The sequence below is a fragment of the Schistocerca serialis genome, chromosome 12 (genome assembly GCF_023864345.2).
Source record: "Schistocerca serialis cubense isolate TAMUIC-IGC-003099 chromosome 12, iqSchSeri2.2, whole genome shotgun sequence".
NCBI lineage: Eukaryota > Metazoa > Arthropoda > Insecta > Orthoptera > Acrididae > Schistocerca > Schistocerca serialis.
In genome coordinates, this window is record NC_064649.1 from 114,661,809 (window position 1) to 114,678,354 (window position 16,546).

The 16,546-nt window shown below is 45.4% G+C and overlaps 2 protein-coding genes across 2 annotated transcripts in view; both read right to left on the minus strand.

Moving 5' to 3' along the window:
* Positions 1-1,815: 1,815 nt before the first annotated feature.
* LOC126428110 (uncharacterized) overlaps positions 1,816-16,546 on the minus strand; it is a 78,775-nt gene continuing 64,044 nt past the window's right edge. Inside the window, exons 5-6 of the mRNA XM_050090014.1 lie at positions 13,478-13,628; positions 1,816-3,773 (exon numbers count right to left, since the gene is read on the minus strand). Of these exons, the coding sequence (XP_049945971.1) occupies positions 2,964-3,773; positions 13,478-13,603 (936 nt within the window). The 5' untranslated portion in view covers positions 13,604-13,628 and the 3' untranslated portion in view covers positions 1,816-2,963. The remainder of the gene's footprint in view (positions 3,774-13,477; positions 13,629-16,546) is intronic.
* The window catches only part of LOC126427980 (platelet glycoprotein V-like), a 34,170-nt gene continuing 31,320 nt past the window's right edge, over positions 13,697-16,546 (minus strand). Inside the window, exon 4 of the mRNA XM_050089865.1 lies at positions 13,697-13,721. Coding sequence (XP_049945822.1) covers positions 13,697-13,721 — 25 coding nt within the window. The remainder of the gene's footprint in view (positions 13,722-16,546) is intronic.

The window sequence follows — 16,546 nt, forward strand, 5'->3', positions numbered from 1 at the left end:
ATGAATCAATGGACTCTGCATGTTCGCAGTGGACTGTTCAAGCTGGTAGAGTCCTGATACATCTAGATACGTCGCTGACAGGTGACACGTACGTAAGCATCCTGTCTGATCACCTGCTTCCGTTCATGTAAATTGTGCATTCCGACGGATTTGAGCAATTCCAGCAGGACAATGCGACACCCCACACGTCCAGAGCTGCTACAGAGTGGCTCCAGGAACACTCTTCTGAGTTTCAACACTTCTGCTGCCCACCAGACTCCCCAGACATGGACATAATTGAGCATATCTGTGATGCCTTGCAACGTGCTGTTCAGAAGAGATCTCCACCCCTCGTACTCCTACGGATTTATGGACAGCCCTGCAGGATTAATGGTGTCATTTCCCTCCAGTACAACGTCAGACAATAGTCGAGTCCATGCCATGTCGTGTTGCGGCACTTCTGCGTGCTCGAGGGGACCCTACATGACATTAGGCAGGTGTACCAGTTAGTTTGCTCTTCACTGTATGATGCGACGGTGCTGTCTAAGATACTGTACGGGAGCTCGGTCTTAGGTCTTCTCAGCCAAACACAGATTGGTAGTCTACAAGTTTTACAAGATATGGTATTCAGATGGATGCTTCGTGCCAGCCGCTATACTCGTATCGTTGACTTGCACGCTGCCCTCCATATGGATACAGTACTGAAAGCAGTTCGCAAACGGACGACGATCTTGCACACCAAAGTAGACGCTTTGTGTAGCTCGGTGTACCAGATAAGAACTCTTGGCAGGACAATACCCCTTCAGTGGTATCCGTATAAGGCACCGCATTCCTTGGTACTATGACATCCAAACCCATTCCAACAACTGGCGGTATCCTGTGGTGTGATATACAGGCCCTAAGAAGTTGACTCCAAACGTTTGTTCATAATAAAGTGAACCCTAGTACCTAATTACCTTCCACCATGAAGTATGGATCGTTGTCGGCGATGGCACTTCGATTTACAGCGTGTGAAAAAAAAAACTGAATGTAAAACATCAAATAAAGCAAAGTAGCTACTGGGTACACGACTGTGTTGCCAGTGATCGCTTTTATAAGTTGCTGTTTATTGGTTTTACAAATTTCAAACTCTTCCAGTAAATCGAGAGCACGCCTTTTTTGCGGTCTGTTGAGAATACGCATACTTTCCTCAGTATTCCCTATGGTATGGCCGGCTTCTGCTAAGAGTAACCGAAGTATAGTCTTTTTACTTACCTGTAAATGCTCTTTAAACCGTGAATTAAAAGAACGATCGGTTTGGCCGCTATAATACTTAACACTACTATTACAACCGGCCCTGCATACACCACAGCCGTCTGATTTGTCATGTGCTCTTCTGGACTTAAGCAAAGTTGTACGGTGTAGTTTACTTGAAAATCACGTGTCGATTTACATTTACGGTAGACATTTCTCCATTTTTTGGGACATATTGCCGTGAAATTGCACTGAGGTGCTTTTCATTCTATCTTTAATACTACAGTTTCCTGGCTGAGTGTGCGTTTGTTTTTTCTTGCTTTAGCCTGTTGTACGGACCCATAACATCATTTACAGAAAAAAGCTTTTAATAAACTAATACAAACTACGTTTTTATCTACTATAAATTTTCACTATTGTTCTGTTTGTTCTATGTTTTCTATCGCATGTTAAATTCAGCTCTTTTATATAACAACTGTGTCATATGTGAACGTAATGTAATGTATGTAGAATGTCTGGTCAAGTGTAAGAGAGGGTATTATAAAAGTAATCTTGCCAGGACAAATTAATAAATAAATCTTATTGACATTTATATGGAAATATTGTAATTTACATTCATAGACCCTTGAACTCGAATGTTATCAATTTTATTTTTATTGCTACTGTCGAGTTCATTGCTTTTATTTGTCTGTATTTTTGCTAAATATAATTTTAAAAAATGCATTTCAGTGAAACTAGATGTACTAGCTAGATAGCATAAGAGTACAAATGGCTCATCTGTTGTGGGTGCAACAATAGGTTCAACCACAGTCTCTAGTCCCTGGTTCTTACTAAAACAAGGCTGTCACTATACTGTTAGAACTTTGTGATTACATATCGAAATGAAAATGGATTATCAAAATCTTTCCTGTCCCAAAAAGGTATTTGAAGTGAAACATTGGGGTAGGACATCAAACGGGTCGACCTGGAGCAGGAGAGACACCATAGGACATTTTAATTTACACTGTCTATACTTTTACATATAAATTCATAAAACTTTGTCAGCATGACCAGCAAGGATTCAGGATTCACACTCATAGCAATGTAAGTTCAACAACATAACAAAATACATATTTTTACATGTGAAATTTCATAATTTTTTCACTTATTATTGGCTGCATTTGTTGCTATATGTACGCTTTCCTTAATAAGTAAGAGAGGTTCTTCGATGAATTTTGCACAGCATACAAATCATATTTACAGGTGTATGAAACTCTAGAATTTTCCAATTCTATTAAAAACTGCGGTAAAAATTGAGATAAAAAACTATAAAATTTGAGTTTTCTCTAAACATGAAGTTTAAAATGTAACACCTCATTCATTTTTTCATAAATCAAACAAATTCTGAAGTTTCGTACATCAGTAAGTATGGTTTGTATGCTGTGCAAAATTCATCAAAGAATCTCTCTTAGTTATGAAGAAAAGTGTACATATAGCAACAAATGCAGCGAACAGTAAGTGAAAAAATGATGAAATTTCACATGTAAAAGAAATTATTTTGCTATGTTTTAGAACTTCCACTGCCATTAGTGTGAATCCTGAATCCTTCCTGATCATGGTGACATAGTTTTATGGATTTATTTGTAAAAGCATAGACAGTGGAAATTAAAATGTCCTGTGGTGCCTCTCCTGTTCCAAGTCGGCCCATTTGATGCCCTTCCCCCCTTAAGCGAGAGGACCAGCATGTGGATATTTTTGCACCACCCGCTCGTTCACACAGCAAGTTGCGTTTGCAGAGACGCCAGAACGAACGTAGCACCAACTACTATGATACTTGTGGCTGGGCTGCCAACACTGCAAGCTGAGCTGTCGCAGCCTGCCTCGTGCAGGCCACCGCAAGAGGCGGGGCAGTCGTCCAGAACGGCACGCCTCTGCCTCCTGACGACGTACGATGGGAAGGACGCCGAAACGCCAAACGTCACACGCCTAGAATGAGGCACAGTGCCCGAAACTTCTGCTGTTGGGAAATGTTCTCCAATGACCAGGGAGGCCCAGACGCTCCTGGGACTCCTCCTCAGGGTGTTCCTGCGCGTCCCATTCCTCTTGCAGACTGTGGCCCAGCTTTCAGCGCCGGCGGCGTTGAACGCTGTGCCATACGGACAGAAGACGATCTTCTTGCCGTCCCTCTTCATCCTGGAAACGGCGTTCTTCGCGCTGTCATCCACCTCACTACCCGCTGCAGAGGACGGAGAACCCGCAACTTCAGCCTCGCTCCTGGATGGGTCGCCACTTGCGCTGACGCTGGACTGAAGGACCGCCATGTTGGTGGCATTACCAGCAGTCACGCCAGTGTCCTCCATTTCCCCAGCACTAACGGAGCCTTTCTTCTTTCCCTTATCCGGCCTCGGCTTGATGATGATGCCCTCTATTTTGATCTGCGGCATCTTCGGAGGTGTGAAGAGCCTGACGAATTTCGCGGAGCAGCTGCAGGGGCTGCCTTCCATCTCGAGCGACTGCAGCGACCGCGGCCGCATGCTCGGCCAGGTGAGGGCCGAGATTCTGTTCCCTGTGAGGCGGAGAACCTGTAAAAGAGTGGCAGTGGTATCCGAGTAAAATGGTTGCTGCATCTACAAATACAGGGTGACTTTGGTAAATGTACGAGGGGGGACCCAAAAGAAACAGGACACCGAGGGCGTTGCCACTTATAGACGTAGTGCAGGGTCCTCACGCTAGATGGTGTTAGTAGAGACCTTCATGAAACAGCTGTGCAGACGGCGTCAGTGCAGAGCTGAACGTGCAAGTGTGGTATTGTGTTTCTCTGACAGTTGGAGGGTTACCTCTGCGAAGTCGTTATGGCAACTTTAAAAGAACAAAGAGTGTGTGTGAAATTTTGTTTCCTGCTTAAAAAAACTGGAACGGAGAAACACCAAAGGCTTCAGGAAGCTTTCTAGGAGGACACTATGAGCCGCACACAGATTTTCGAGTGGTTTGGGTGCTTTAAATGTGGTGAGATGTGTGTTTAAGACCAAGCTCGTTCTGGACGCGAAATGAGGAGAACATTGAGAAAGGTCCGCCAAAAGATCAACGAGGATCGTCGCCAAACGATCGACCAAATTTCAGCAGAGACAGGAATCAGTTGGAGCTCGTGCCAGCGGATTTTGAGTGAGGGTTTGCACATGAGACATGTAGCTGCTAAATTTGTTCCGTGCCTTCTCACACAGGAGCAAAAAAACCATCCGCATGAATGTGTGTCAGGACTTGAAAACAGAGATTTCATGTGATCCAAACTTCTTGAGCAAAGTCATTTCGGGGGATGAGAGTTGGTGTTACAGGTATGACCCAGAAACCAAGCAAGCGTGAAGCCAGTGGAGGACTCGCAACTCTCCCAGACCAAAAAAAAGCAAGGCAAGTGAGGTCCAATGTGAAGACGATGATCTTTGTCTTTTTTTGATGTTCGTGGAATTGTGCATTCGGAATTCGTACCCCCTGGCCAGACCGTTAACCAGCACTTTTACTTGGATGTTTTAAGGCGCTTGCGAGAGGCTGTGAGGAGGAAACGCCTAGAACTTTGGCGGTCAGGTGACTAGTTTCTGCATCACGACAGCGCTCCAGCACACACGGCCTTACGAATGACCCACGATTTGGCGTCTCAGATGTGGGCTTTCGTTCCCCACGCTCTGTATTCGCCGGACCTAGCCCCGTGCGACTTTTTCCTATTTCCACGAATGAAAAAAAACGCTAAAAGGGGAGCGTTATGGCGATGTGGAGGCGGTAAAAACAGCTTCGCAAAGGCACTCGGCAATATCAAACTTGAAAAATTCCAAACATGCTTCCAACAGTGGGAAAAGAGACTTGACAAGTGCATCGCATGTAATGGAGAGTATTTTGAAGGTGACTGAAGTAATTTTGTAAAAAGGTTCATCAATAAATTTTTTTATGACAACAATCCGGTTTCTTTTGGGTCCCCCCTCGTACTCAAATTGCAGGGAAGTGTATGTGAGAGAATACGCAGCTAAAACACTACAGGACCACGTGGCCAGAAATACTTCCCAGGAAGGTGCAGTCACTTGGAAGTGGGGACTTCAGATGTTTGACAGTAATCCCAGTATCACCAGGGTTGGCTGGTTGATTTGGAGGAGGGGGACGGAGCTGTGAGGTCATCGGTCCCATCGGATTAGGTAAGCATGGGGAAGGAAGTCGGCTGTGCCCTTTCAAACGAACAGCCTGAAGCGATTTAGGGAAATCATGGAAAACCTAAATCACGATGGCAGGACATTGGTTTCAACCATAGTCCTTCCGAATATGAGTCCAGTGTGATAACCAGTGTGCCACCATGCTCGGTGCCAGGCACATGACACACCACCATGTGGTAAGCCAGATGACTGTGCAAAACATTCTCCAAGAGGTTTCTACTACTAGTATCACCTACAATGCACGCAGTCCTTATTAACCGTGGATTTGTTTCTAGAGCAACGGTTCTGTTGCCGATTCATTGCACAGGCCACCACAATGCTGAGTTTACTGCCATCTGTGGTACTGACAGATGAGGCTACCTTCATCAGAGGCGGAATCATTAACGTTCACAGCACCCACCTGTGGGATACTGATAATTGCCACAGTAATTGTCCTGGTAGATAGTGTCGGAGGTTCCATGCTGCTTTTTGCGGATGCTGCTGTAGTATACAGAGAAGTATACACAGAAGTTGCAGCGAAATGCAGGAAGAACTGCAGCGGATAGGCACTTGGTGCAGGGAGTGGCAACTGAACCTCAACATAGACAAATGTAATGTATTGCGAATACACAGAAATAAGGATCCTTTATTGTACGATTATATGATAGTGGAGCAAACACTGGTAGCAGGTACTTCTGCAAAATATCTGGGGTATGTGTATCGAACAATTTGAAGTGGAATGATCATGTAAAATTAATTGTTGGTAAGGTGGGGGCCAGGTTGAGATTCATTGGGAGAGTCCTTAGAAAATGTAGTCCATCAACAAAGGAGGTGGCTTACAAAACACTCGTTCAACCTATACTTGAGTATTGCTCATCAGTGTGGGATCCATACCAGGTCGGGTTGGTGGAGGAGATAGAGAAGATCCAAAGAAGAGCGGCGCATTTCGTCACAGGGTTATTGGGTAAGCGTGATAGCGTTACAGAGATGTTTAGCAAACTCAAGTGGCAGACTCTGCAAGAGAGGCGCTCTGCTGTCCAGCTTTCGAGAGGGTGCGTTTCTGGATGAGGTACCGAATGTTGCTTCCCCATACTTATACGTCCTGAGGAGATCACGAATGTAAAATTAGAGAGATTCGAGTGTGCACGGAGGCTTTCTGGCAGTCGTTCTTCCCTCGAACCACACGCCACTGAAACAGGAAAGGGAGGCAATGACAGTGGCACGGATAGTGCCCTCCACCTCACACCTTTGGGTGGCTTGCGGAGTATAAATGTGCATGTAGATGTAGATGTAGATGGTGGTCACAAACGATCAACACTGGGTCTGTTCCGGCATAAGGTCAAGTGCAGGCACGCCAGTCTGGAATGTTAGAGCAGAGAGGGCTGTGAAGGAGACGTCAGCTAGTAGCACGCTGACTGACCCCTTTCCAGGACGACAACACAACAGCAGCGGCCTCTAGCTGAAGAGAACATTAGCTCTCGATCCCAACTTGTCGCAGCCCAGTTCGACAGAAGCGCCAAGACCAGCGACCTGGATAGAAGCACCCACTGTACTACTCCACTTGTATTGGAATCGTTATACTGAAGGACATTGATTGTATTGCATGTCATCCTTTGCTTGCAACACGTCTATTTATTTCCCAAATTTAAGTATTGTCATTTATTTTCTGTAATAAGATTCCCACGAAATGACCATAGTGAGAGAATACGAGAACTTAAAGCCACATGCTAATCGCGAATGAACAGGGTAGGGGGCAGCAGTTAGTGGTGCTAGAAGTAGCATCTGTCAGATGTAGGTGTTTCACATGATGGTGCTGCGCCCTTGACTGTAGAGTTAAGACACTGGTAATAGCAGAACATTCCCACTTGCCTGGTGTTCTTATGTGAGTTTTGAGTGAAACCTACATTCTCGAAAGCCTTTGATCTCCACCTTCAGATGGGTGCGTCACCCTTGGGATGCACTGAATCTTTTTGCTCCTTACCGTGCCAGGAATCATTTTCTGCAGTTTTTCCTCATTGTTAAAACCACCTTGTATAGTTTATGTACATTTGGACTATTGAAATCACTACAGTGTCTACATCAGAGAGTATTTTTGACTGCATCATGCATGTAGGCACAACAAACATTAAAAATTAGTCACTCCTAGGAGACATGCAGTGCAGAATCTCCACTAGGCTGCGGGAAGGCCTTCGTTCACTGGACATGGAAGTCCTTGACTCTTCCTCAGGTAGTCAATAGCCAGCGGAATGCCTCATTAATGACTAGCTTCTGCAGAGCTGCCAGACTGTGGGTATGCTCAAAGCCGATAATTCTCTATTGTATAATTAACCTTTATAAGGCTTACGAGTCGCTGAGTGCTGTACAGACATACACAGGTTACATCTGCTAGGGACGCTATAGTCTTTGGCTGTGTACAAAATGTCTGTTTATACGTTATATTTTGGAGGCGCTTCTCCACTTATCAGACCCATGACAACACGGTAGAGCTTTGAGCTAGTATTGCCATGTGTACAGAGACAAAGGTGGATTGGGCTCGACGCATCGCTGGGGCGCTGACTGCACTTCAGTGTTTCAGTTTGGTGGGCAATTCTACCATGGCTGAGAAAAATCTGGGTATTTAAAAACTGTCAATCCAGTGGGTAAAGTAAGGTTTTTATGGGCTTTATAAAGGATTTTGGGATTCTTTTCGTATTGACTATGAAACAGTTCAATTTATATTCCAAAATTTTAGAAAACGTTTCAGTTTTAATTCTGAAGTCGGATAATAAATTGAAGAAGGAATGTTTTTGTTAGATATAAGTACAAATTAACTATGTTCTGATTTCTCCTTCAGTTGTACTGTCAAACTTTGCTTCCTGCTAAATTTTATTATTGTAGATCAACGGGAAATACGTGAGTCTGCAATTATCAAAATATGTGAATAAATTCCGGTACCTTTTGATTGCATTTACTTAGAAACTTAAGTCTTTTACAGCACCAAGGTAACATGGGCTTCACTATGTGACGTAAATTTTAACTTGATAGGTCTAACCGTTTCTGAGAAAAGAGGCGTCTTAACAGATGGATGCCCAGACAGTCGGACAAGAAATGAGAGAAGAAATATTTTTTTCGCGTGCTATAATAACAGGTTAATCCTTTTCGGGTGTTTTCCTTTACTTTCACTGCTAAATTTCGTTTCTTGCCAAATTTCTTTATTCTACATCAAATGGATCTACAGTGCAGACTGTAATGAGTGACTTTGTGAGATTCTAAATATGTTATCGACGGATGGACAGGCAGTCGGCTAACAAATCAACAAAAAAAATTTTGTGTGTTATAATTACAAATTAATAATCTCCGCATTTGTTTCCTTTAGTTTTACTGTGATATCTTGCTTCTTGCCAAATTTCATGATTCTAGGTCACCGAGAGGTACTCTATAAATTTGATGTGTAGGGTCTGAGTATCTACGCATATAACATAAATGGCCGTATCTTTTGTTTGCATTGCTTCAAATCTCTTCAATCACAAAGTGACTGTACACCTTAGTTTACGACACAAATTTCTACATGATACGTGTAAACGCTCCTGAGAAAAAGGGTGTTTAACACTCTGACGGAAAGACAGGGAGATACACAACAAAATGATCCTGGAACGGTTCAGTTTTTGCCGGTGCAGGCATGGAACTGTAAATAGGATTGGTGCATTTCACCTGCTGTTCAAAATAGTTCCAGAGAGCAAACTATGGGACTAACATCGGAGTTTGGCTTGGTTCAAATGGCTCTGAGCACCATGGGACTTAATATCTATGGTCATCAGTCCCCTAGAACTTAGAACTACTTAAACCTAACTAACCTAAGGACATCACACAACACCCAGTCATCACGAGGCAGAGAAAATCCCTGACCCCGCCGGGAATCGAACCCGGGAACCCGGGCGCGGGAAGCGAGAATGCTACCGCACGACCAGGAGCTGCGGACCATCGGAGTTTTTAGCGGGCCAGTCCAGGTTCGTTATGATGCCTGAAACCAGAGACGTGCATCTGCAGACGTGTCATCTTGAAGAGCGGTAGTGTTGATGGAAAATTCGTCGCGAAGATGTCGAAGGACGACCAACACGTGATCATCAAGATAACCTGAAATGAACACCCCCGAAACATTTGTGGCGGTGGCGAAGAGCGAATGCTCGCGAGCCCTCCACCGTCTCTTTCTGCTAGGCTGCTGAGCCGAATAAACAGAAAGATACGGCTTCTCGTAAACCGAATTAGGCAGTTAATTTAATTCCTAGCTTGACCGCTCGCAACATGCGGGATTACATATGCATTTTGTAGTCCGAATCATGGAAAGAATATCTCAGTTACGCGACCGTTATGTTAATAAGTTCGTGTAAGAAGCATAGTGGACAATGCCGCTTATTACAAGACTTACAATATGAAATAAAGAATAGGGATTCCATGGGAATTAATGATCAGGATACTGAAAATCTGTTCAAAAATATTACCTAAATACACTACTGGCCATTAAAATTGCTACACCAAGAAGAAATGCAGATGATGAACGGGTATTCATTGGACAAATATATTATACTAGAACTGACATGTGATTACATTTTCACGCAATTTGGGTGCATAGATCCTGAGAAATCAGTACCCACAACAACCACCTCTGGCCCTAATAACGGCCTTGATACGCCTGGACATTGAGTGAAACAGAGCTTGGATGGTGTGTACAGGTACAGCTGCCCATGCAGCTTCAACACGATACCACAGTTCATCAAGAGTAGCGACTGGCGTATTGTGACGAGCCAGTTGCTCGGCCACCATTCACCAGACTTTTCCAATTGGTGAGAAATCTGGAAAATGTGCTGGCCAGCGCAGCAGTCGAACATTTTCTGTATCCAGAGAAGCCCGTACAGGACCTGCAACATGCGGTCATGCATTATCCAGCTGAAATGTAGGGTTTCGCAGGGATCGAATAACGGGTACCGCCACGGGTCGTAACACATCTGAAATGTAACGGCAACTGTTCAAAGCGCCGTCAATGTGAACAAGAGGTGACCGAGACGTGTAACCAATGGCACCCCATACCATCACGCTGGGTGAAACGCCAGTATGGTGATGACGAATACACGCTCCCAATGTGCGTTCACCGCGATGTCGCCAAACACGGATGCGACCATCGTGATGCTGTAAACAGAACCTGGATTCATCCGAAAAAACTACGTGCACCCAGGTTCGTCGTCGAGTACACCATCGCAGGCGCTCCTGTCTGTGATGTAGAGTCAAGGGTAACCGCAGCCATGGTCTCCGAGCTGATAGTCCATGCTGCTGCAAACGTCGTCGAACTGTTCGTGCAGACGGTTGTTGTCTTGCAAACGTCGAGACGTGGCTGCATGATCCGTTACAGCCATGCAGATAAGATGCCTGTCATCTCGACTGCTAGTGAAACGGGGCCGTTGGTATCCAGCACGGCGTTCCGTATTACGCTCCCGAACCCACCGATACCATATTCTGCTAACAGTCATTCGATTCGACCAACGAGAGCAGCAATGTCGCGATACGATAAACCGCAATCGCGATTGGCTACAATGCGACCTTTATCAAAGTCGGAAACGTGATGGTACACATTTCTCCCCCTTACACAAGGCATCATAACAACGTTTCACCAGGCAACGCCGGTCAACTGCTGTTTGTGTACGAGAAATCGGTTGGAAACTTTCCTCATGCCAGCACGTTGTAGGTGTCGCCACCGGCGCCAACCTTGAGTGAATGCTCTGAAAAACTAATCATTTGCAAATCACAGCATCTTCTTCCTGTCGGTTAAATTTCGCGACTGTAGCACGTCATCCTCAAATGGTTCAAATGGCTCTGAGCACTATGGGACTCAACTGCTGAGGTCATTAGTCCCCTAGAACTTAGAACTAGTTAAACCTAACTAACCTAAGGACATCACACACATCCATGCCCGAGGCAGGATTCTAACCTGCGACCGTAGCGGTCTCGCGGTTCCAGACTGCAGCGCCAGAACCGCGCGGCCACTTCGGCCGGCCACGTCATCTTCGTGGTGTAGCAATTTTAATGGCCAGTAGTGTATAAAACTTCCTTCTTCTCCTTCTGTAGCTTACCTGAAGAAATGAAGCTTTGGGAATTACTTGCAATTATGTTCCCTCTGTTCTTTACTCTCTTTACTGAGCGACTGTATTAGCTAGCGGTTTCTAGTACATTCTGATGCACAGTGATTAATGTGATTTTTGCTTCCTCTTCTGCCATAAGTTTATACGCGATTAACAAGGACTTTCGCGCCACCTTCAGTGCTGTTCGCGTGAAAGCAAAGAGAGATCAGTGAGAACCCCGGAAGTGCCTGCCAGGTCAACCAGCAGGCGACTGCCAGCTAAGGAGGCCTCCCCTTTGGAACAGAGGGTTGGACTCGCCCAGCAGTGACGCCGAGTGGATGTTCATGCGCACTGCTCCTCATAGGAACCATTGCACATCTGAATGTCATCTCCAGCCAGAAACGCACTCTAGCAAGTATACAGGGTGTTACAAAAAGGTACGGCCAAACTTTCAGGAAACATTCCTCACACACAAATAAACAAAAGATGTTATGTGGACATGTGTCCCGAAACGCTTGATTTATGTTAGAGCTCATTTTAGTTTCGTCAGTATGTACTGTACTTCCTCGATTCACCGCCAGTTGGCCCAATTGAAGGAAGGTAATGTTGACTTCGGTGCTTGTGTTGACATGTGACTCATTGCTCTACAGTAGTAGCATCAAGCACATCAGTACGTAGCATCAACAGGTTAGTGTTCATCACGAACGTGGTTTTGCAGTCAGTGCAATGTTTACAAATGCGGAGTTGGCAGATGCCCATTTGATGTCTGGATTAGCACGGGGCAATAGTCGTGGCGCGGTACGTTTGTATCGAGACAGATTTCCAGAACGAAGGTGTCCCGACAGGAAGACGTTCGAAGCAATTGATCGGCGTCTTAGGCAGCACGGAACATTCCAGCCTATGACTCGCGACTGGGGAAGACCTAGAACGACGAGGACACCTGCAATGGACGAGGCAATTCTTCGTCCAGTTGACGATAACCCTAATGTCAGCGTCAGAGAAGTTGCTGCTGTACAAGGTATCGTTGACCACGTCACTGTATGGAGAGTGCTACGGGAGAACCAGTTGTTTCCGTACCATGTACAGCGTGTGCAGCCAGTATCAGCAGCTGATTGGCCTCCACGGGTACACTTCTGCGAATGGTTCATCCGACAATGTGTCAATCCTCATTTCAGTGCAAATGTTCTCTTTACGGATGAGGCTTCATTCCAACGCGATCAAATTGTAAATTTTCACAATAAACATGTGTGGGCTGAGGAGAATCCGCACGCAATTGTGCAATCACGTCATCAACAAAGATTTTCTGTGAACGTTTGGGCATGCATTGTTGGTGATGTCTTGATTGGGTCCCATGTTCTTCCACCTACGCTCTATGGAGCACGTTATCATGATTTCATACAGGATACTCTACCTGTGCTGCTAGAACATTTGCCTTTACAAGTACGACACAACATGTGGTTCACGCACGATGTAGCTCCTGCACATTTCAGTCGAAGTGTTCGTACGCTTCTCAACAACAGATTCGGTGACCGATGGATTGGTAGAGGCGGACCAATTCCATGGCCTCCACGCTCTCCTGACCTCATCCCTCTTGACTTTCATTTATGGGGGCATTTGAAAGCTCTTGTCTACCCAACTCCGGTACCAAATGTAGAGACTCTTCGTGCTCGTATTGTGGACGGCTGTGATACAATACGCCATTCTCCAGGGCTGCATCAGCGCATCAGGGATTCCATTCGACGGAGGGTGGATGCATGTATCCTCGCTAACGGAGGACATTTTGAACATTTCCTGTAACAAAGTGTTTGAAGTTACGCTGGTACGTTCTGTTGCTGTGTTTCCATTCCATGATTAATGTGATTTGAAGATGAGTAATAAAATGAGCTCTAACATGGAAAGTAAGCGTTTCCGGACACATGTCCACATAACATATTTTCTTTCTGTGTGTGTGAGGAATCTTTGCTGAAAGTTTGGTCGTGCCTTTTTGTAACACCCTGTATTTCGTAAAAAGGCCAAGGAATGTACCTGCAGAGAGTTCCACGCAGGTTCCAACAGGCGCCGGCAGAGGCGCGTCAGCTGGTTGTGGGACAGGTCGAGCGACCGCAGCGCCGTGTTGTGGCTGAGTGTGGAGTCACCAGGAGGCTCTTCCATCAGGTTGTGTGACAGGTCGAGGAGCCTGTGAAGTGGAAGCAGAACGACGGTTATTGACTGTACGGTCATGTGAAAAAGCAAAATTCAAAACTTCTATGCCTGGCACACAATGGCATTGCTGTCGAAGTAGTACTCTTTTTATGCGTAGTAAATACACTCGTACTCTGAATCTGTAACATTCATTGAAACTGTTTGGCAGATTAAAACTGTGTGCCGGACCGAGACTCGAGCTCCGTACGAGATACTGGCAGAGGTAAAGCTGTGAGGACGGGGCGTGAGTCATGCTTGGGTAGCTCAGTTGGTAGAACACTTGCCCACAGTAGGCAACGGTCCAGAGTTCGACTCTCGGTCCGGCACACAGTTTTAATCTGCCAGGAAGTTTCATATCAGCGCACGCTCCGCTGCAGAGTGAAAATCTCATTCTGGAAACATCCCCAAGGCTGTGGCTAAGCCATGTCTCCGCAATATCCTTCCTTCCAGGAGTGTTACTTCTGCATGGTTCGCAGGAGAGCTTCTGTAAAGTTTGGAAGGTAGGAGACGAGATACTGGCAGAAGTAAAGCTGTGAGGACGGGGCGTGAGTCGTGCATGGGTAGCTCAGTTGGTAGAGCACTTGCCCGCGGTAGGCAAAGGTCCCGATTTCGAGTCTCGGTCCGGCGCACCGTCTTAGTCTGGCAGGAAGTTTCGTAGCAGCGCACCCTCCGCTGCAGAGTGAAAATCTCATTCTGTAACATTCATTGTTTTGCACGGTTTGCTGCCAATGTAAATTCGTCCAAAACTGACAGAACTTTCCTGTTCCTTCACGTGTAAGAATTCAGAAGTGGGTGGCCAAACTATAACATGGTCGTACTAATCTTAGAGCTGATGAACATGAATCACTTTGCCCAAAATCACTCTCATATCACGACAGCATGTACATTTTTAACATAATTGGGAATACTTTTAAAGTTTTCCTTTACCATTTCTTTTACACTGAAGGGCCAAAGAAACTGGTACACGTAGCTAATATCGTGCAGGGTCCCCGTGAGCACGCAGAAGTGCCGCAACACGACGTGGCGTGGACTCGACTAACGTTTGGAGTAGTGCTGGAGGGAACTGACACCGTGAATCTTGCAGGGCTGTCCATAAATCCGTAAGAGTGTTAGGGGATGGACATCACTTTTGAACAGCACGTTGCAAGGCATCCCTGATACACTCAATAATTCGTAAATAACAGATTTCAGCTATCAGTCGCCCTTTTTAAATTTTATTGGCACATCTACGAGGCCTGTTCAGAAAGTAAGCTCCGATTGATTGCCAAATTGAAACCACAGTGAACATCAGAAATGTTTTACTTCTAACAATTAGCTACACCTTTCAGCTACTTCTCTACGTAGTCGCCGTTCTGACTTAGACTTTTGTCATAGCGTTGTACCAACTTTTCAATAGCCTCATCATGGAAGGCAGCCGCCAGTGCTTTCCGCCAATTCTCCACGCTGGCCTACACCTCGTCGTCTGTGTCAAAATGTTGTCTTCAAAGACAGCGGTTCATGTGACCAGCGATGAAACTCAGGGGCAGACAATTGCGGACTGTATTGTGGGTAATCTCACATTTCCATTTGAAAACGATGCAGGGGCATCTTCATTGCCCCTGCAGAATGCGGCTGAGAATTGTCTTGATGAAGAAACAGCACGACAGTTATGTAATGTTAGCTGCATAGCTTCAGGCGAAATTTCTCACCAGGCCCTCGTACTTGGCGGCAGACACTATTTTCTACACATCTTTACGCACTCACTGCGAGCTCAGAAATGAGAAGAGCGACGTGATGCTAACTGGGGTTATACTAGAGACACTACCCAACGCATCTGTGCAAAGCTTTATCGGATTTTCATAGTCGTTTCCATTTCGCGACCGATCGGAGCTTACTTTCTGAACGCCCCTCGTAGATTTCAGCTAGAAACCAGACATTCTCTATGCACTATCATTTTTGAACAATGGACTGTTGATGAAGCCCGACCAACAGGCATTACACGCACTGATAAAAAATGATAGTGCATTGAGAATGGCTGGTTTCTAGCTGAAATCTAGATCTGCCAATAAAATTTAAAAAGGACGACTCAGGGCTGAAATCTATTATTTTCAAGTCAATATAACAGCCGCTGAGTGCAACAGCCTTCTGAATGGAAGGTAACCTGACACTCAATAATGTTCATGTCTGGGGAGTTTGGTGGCCAGCGAAAGGGTTTAAACTCAGAAGAGTGTTCCTGGAACCACTCTGTAGCAATTCTGGGTGTCAGGTGTCGCATTGTCCTGCTGGAATTGCTCAAGTCTGTCGGAATGCACAACGTGCGTGAGGACGTTCACATGAACACTGATACCAGCATCGTTGCACAACTGGCGCAACTCGTCCACCTTGTGTGGCAGGAATTTTTCCTGAAGGACCATCCCACTGCACCGAAGGACACAATCTGATCCCTATCAAACCTGCTCAGGTGGCTGTAGGGAGCACCACATTGAGCTGTCTGGCTGTGAGCATTCCCTATTAAAAGATAGACACAGATGGCGTTCTGGTACCTATGCCACTACGCCATCAGTTGGCGGAAGACGTTGAAAACCTTACAGTACGTCTACTATTCCCCAGATGGCGTGTGCCGTTATCGGATCAATATCAACATCGTCTTTCCAGATGCTCTAAATTTGTTTGGCATCGTAAACGATACCTCCAGGCTTTATTTTTTCTCGGGCGCCTACATAGCTGAACCTTCTCTAGCCTGTGGTATCATGTACAGTTCACTTGTTCATCCTTCTGCCAGCATGATTGCAATCTTTGGAGTCTGTAATTGCACAGCATGTATCAGTCCATCTTTTTTCTAATTACAGGTGTTTTCACATGCAATAATAACTTATTAAAGGTGCACAGCAATTTCTCAGTTAATAGTTAACTATTAATTAACGTTATAACGGA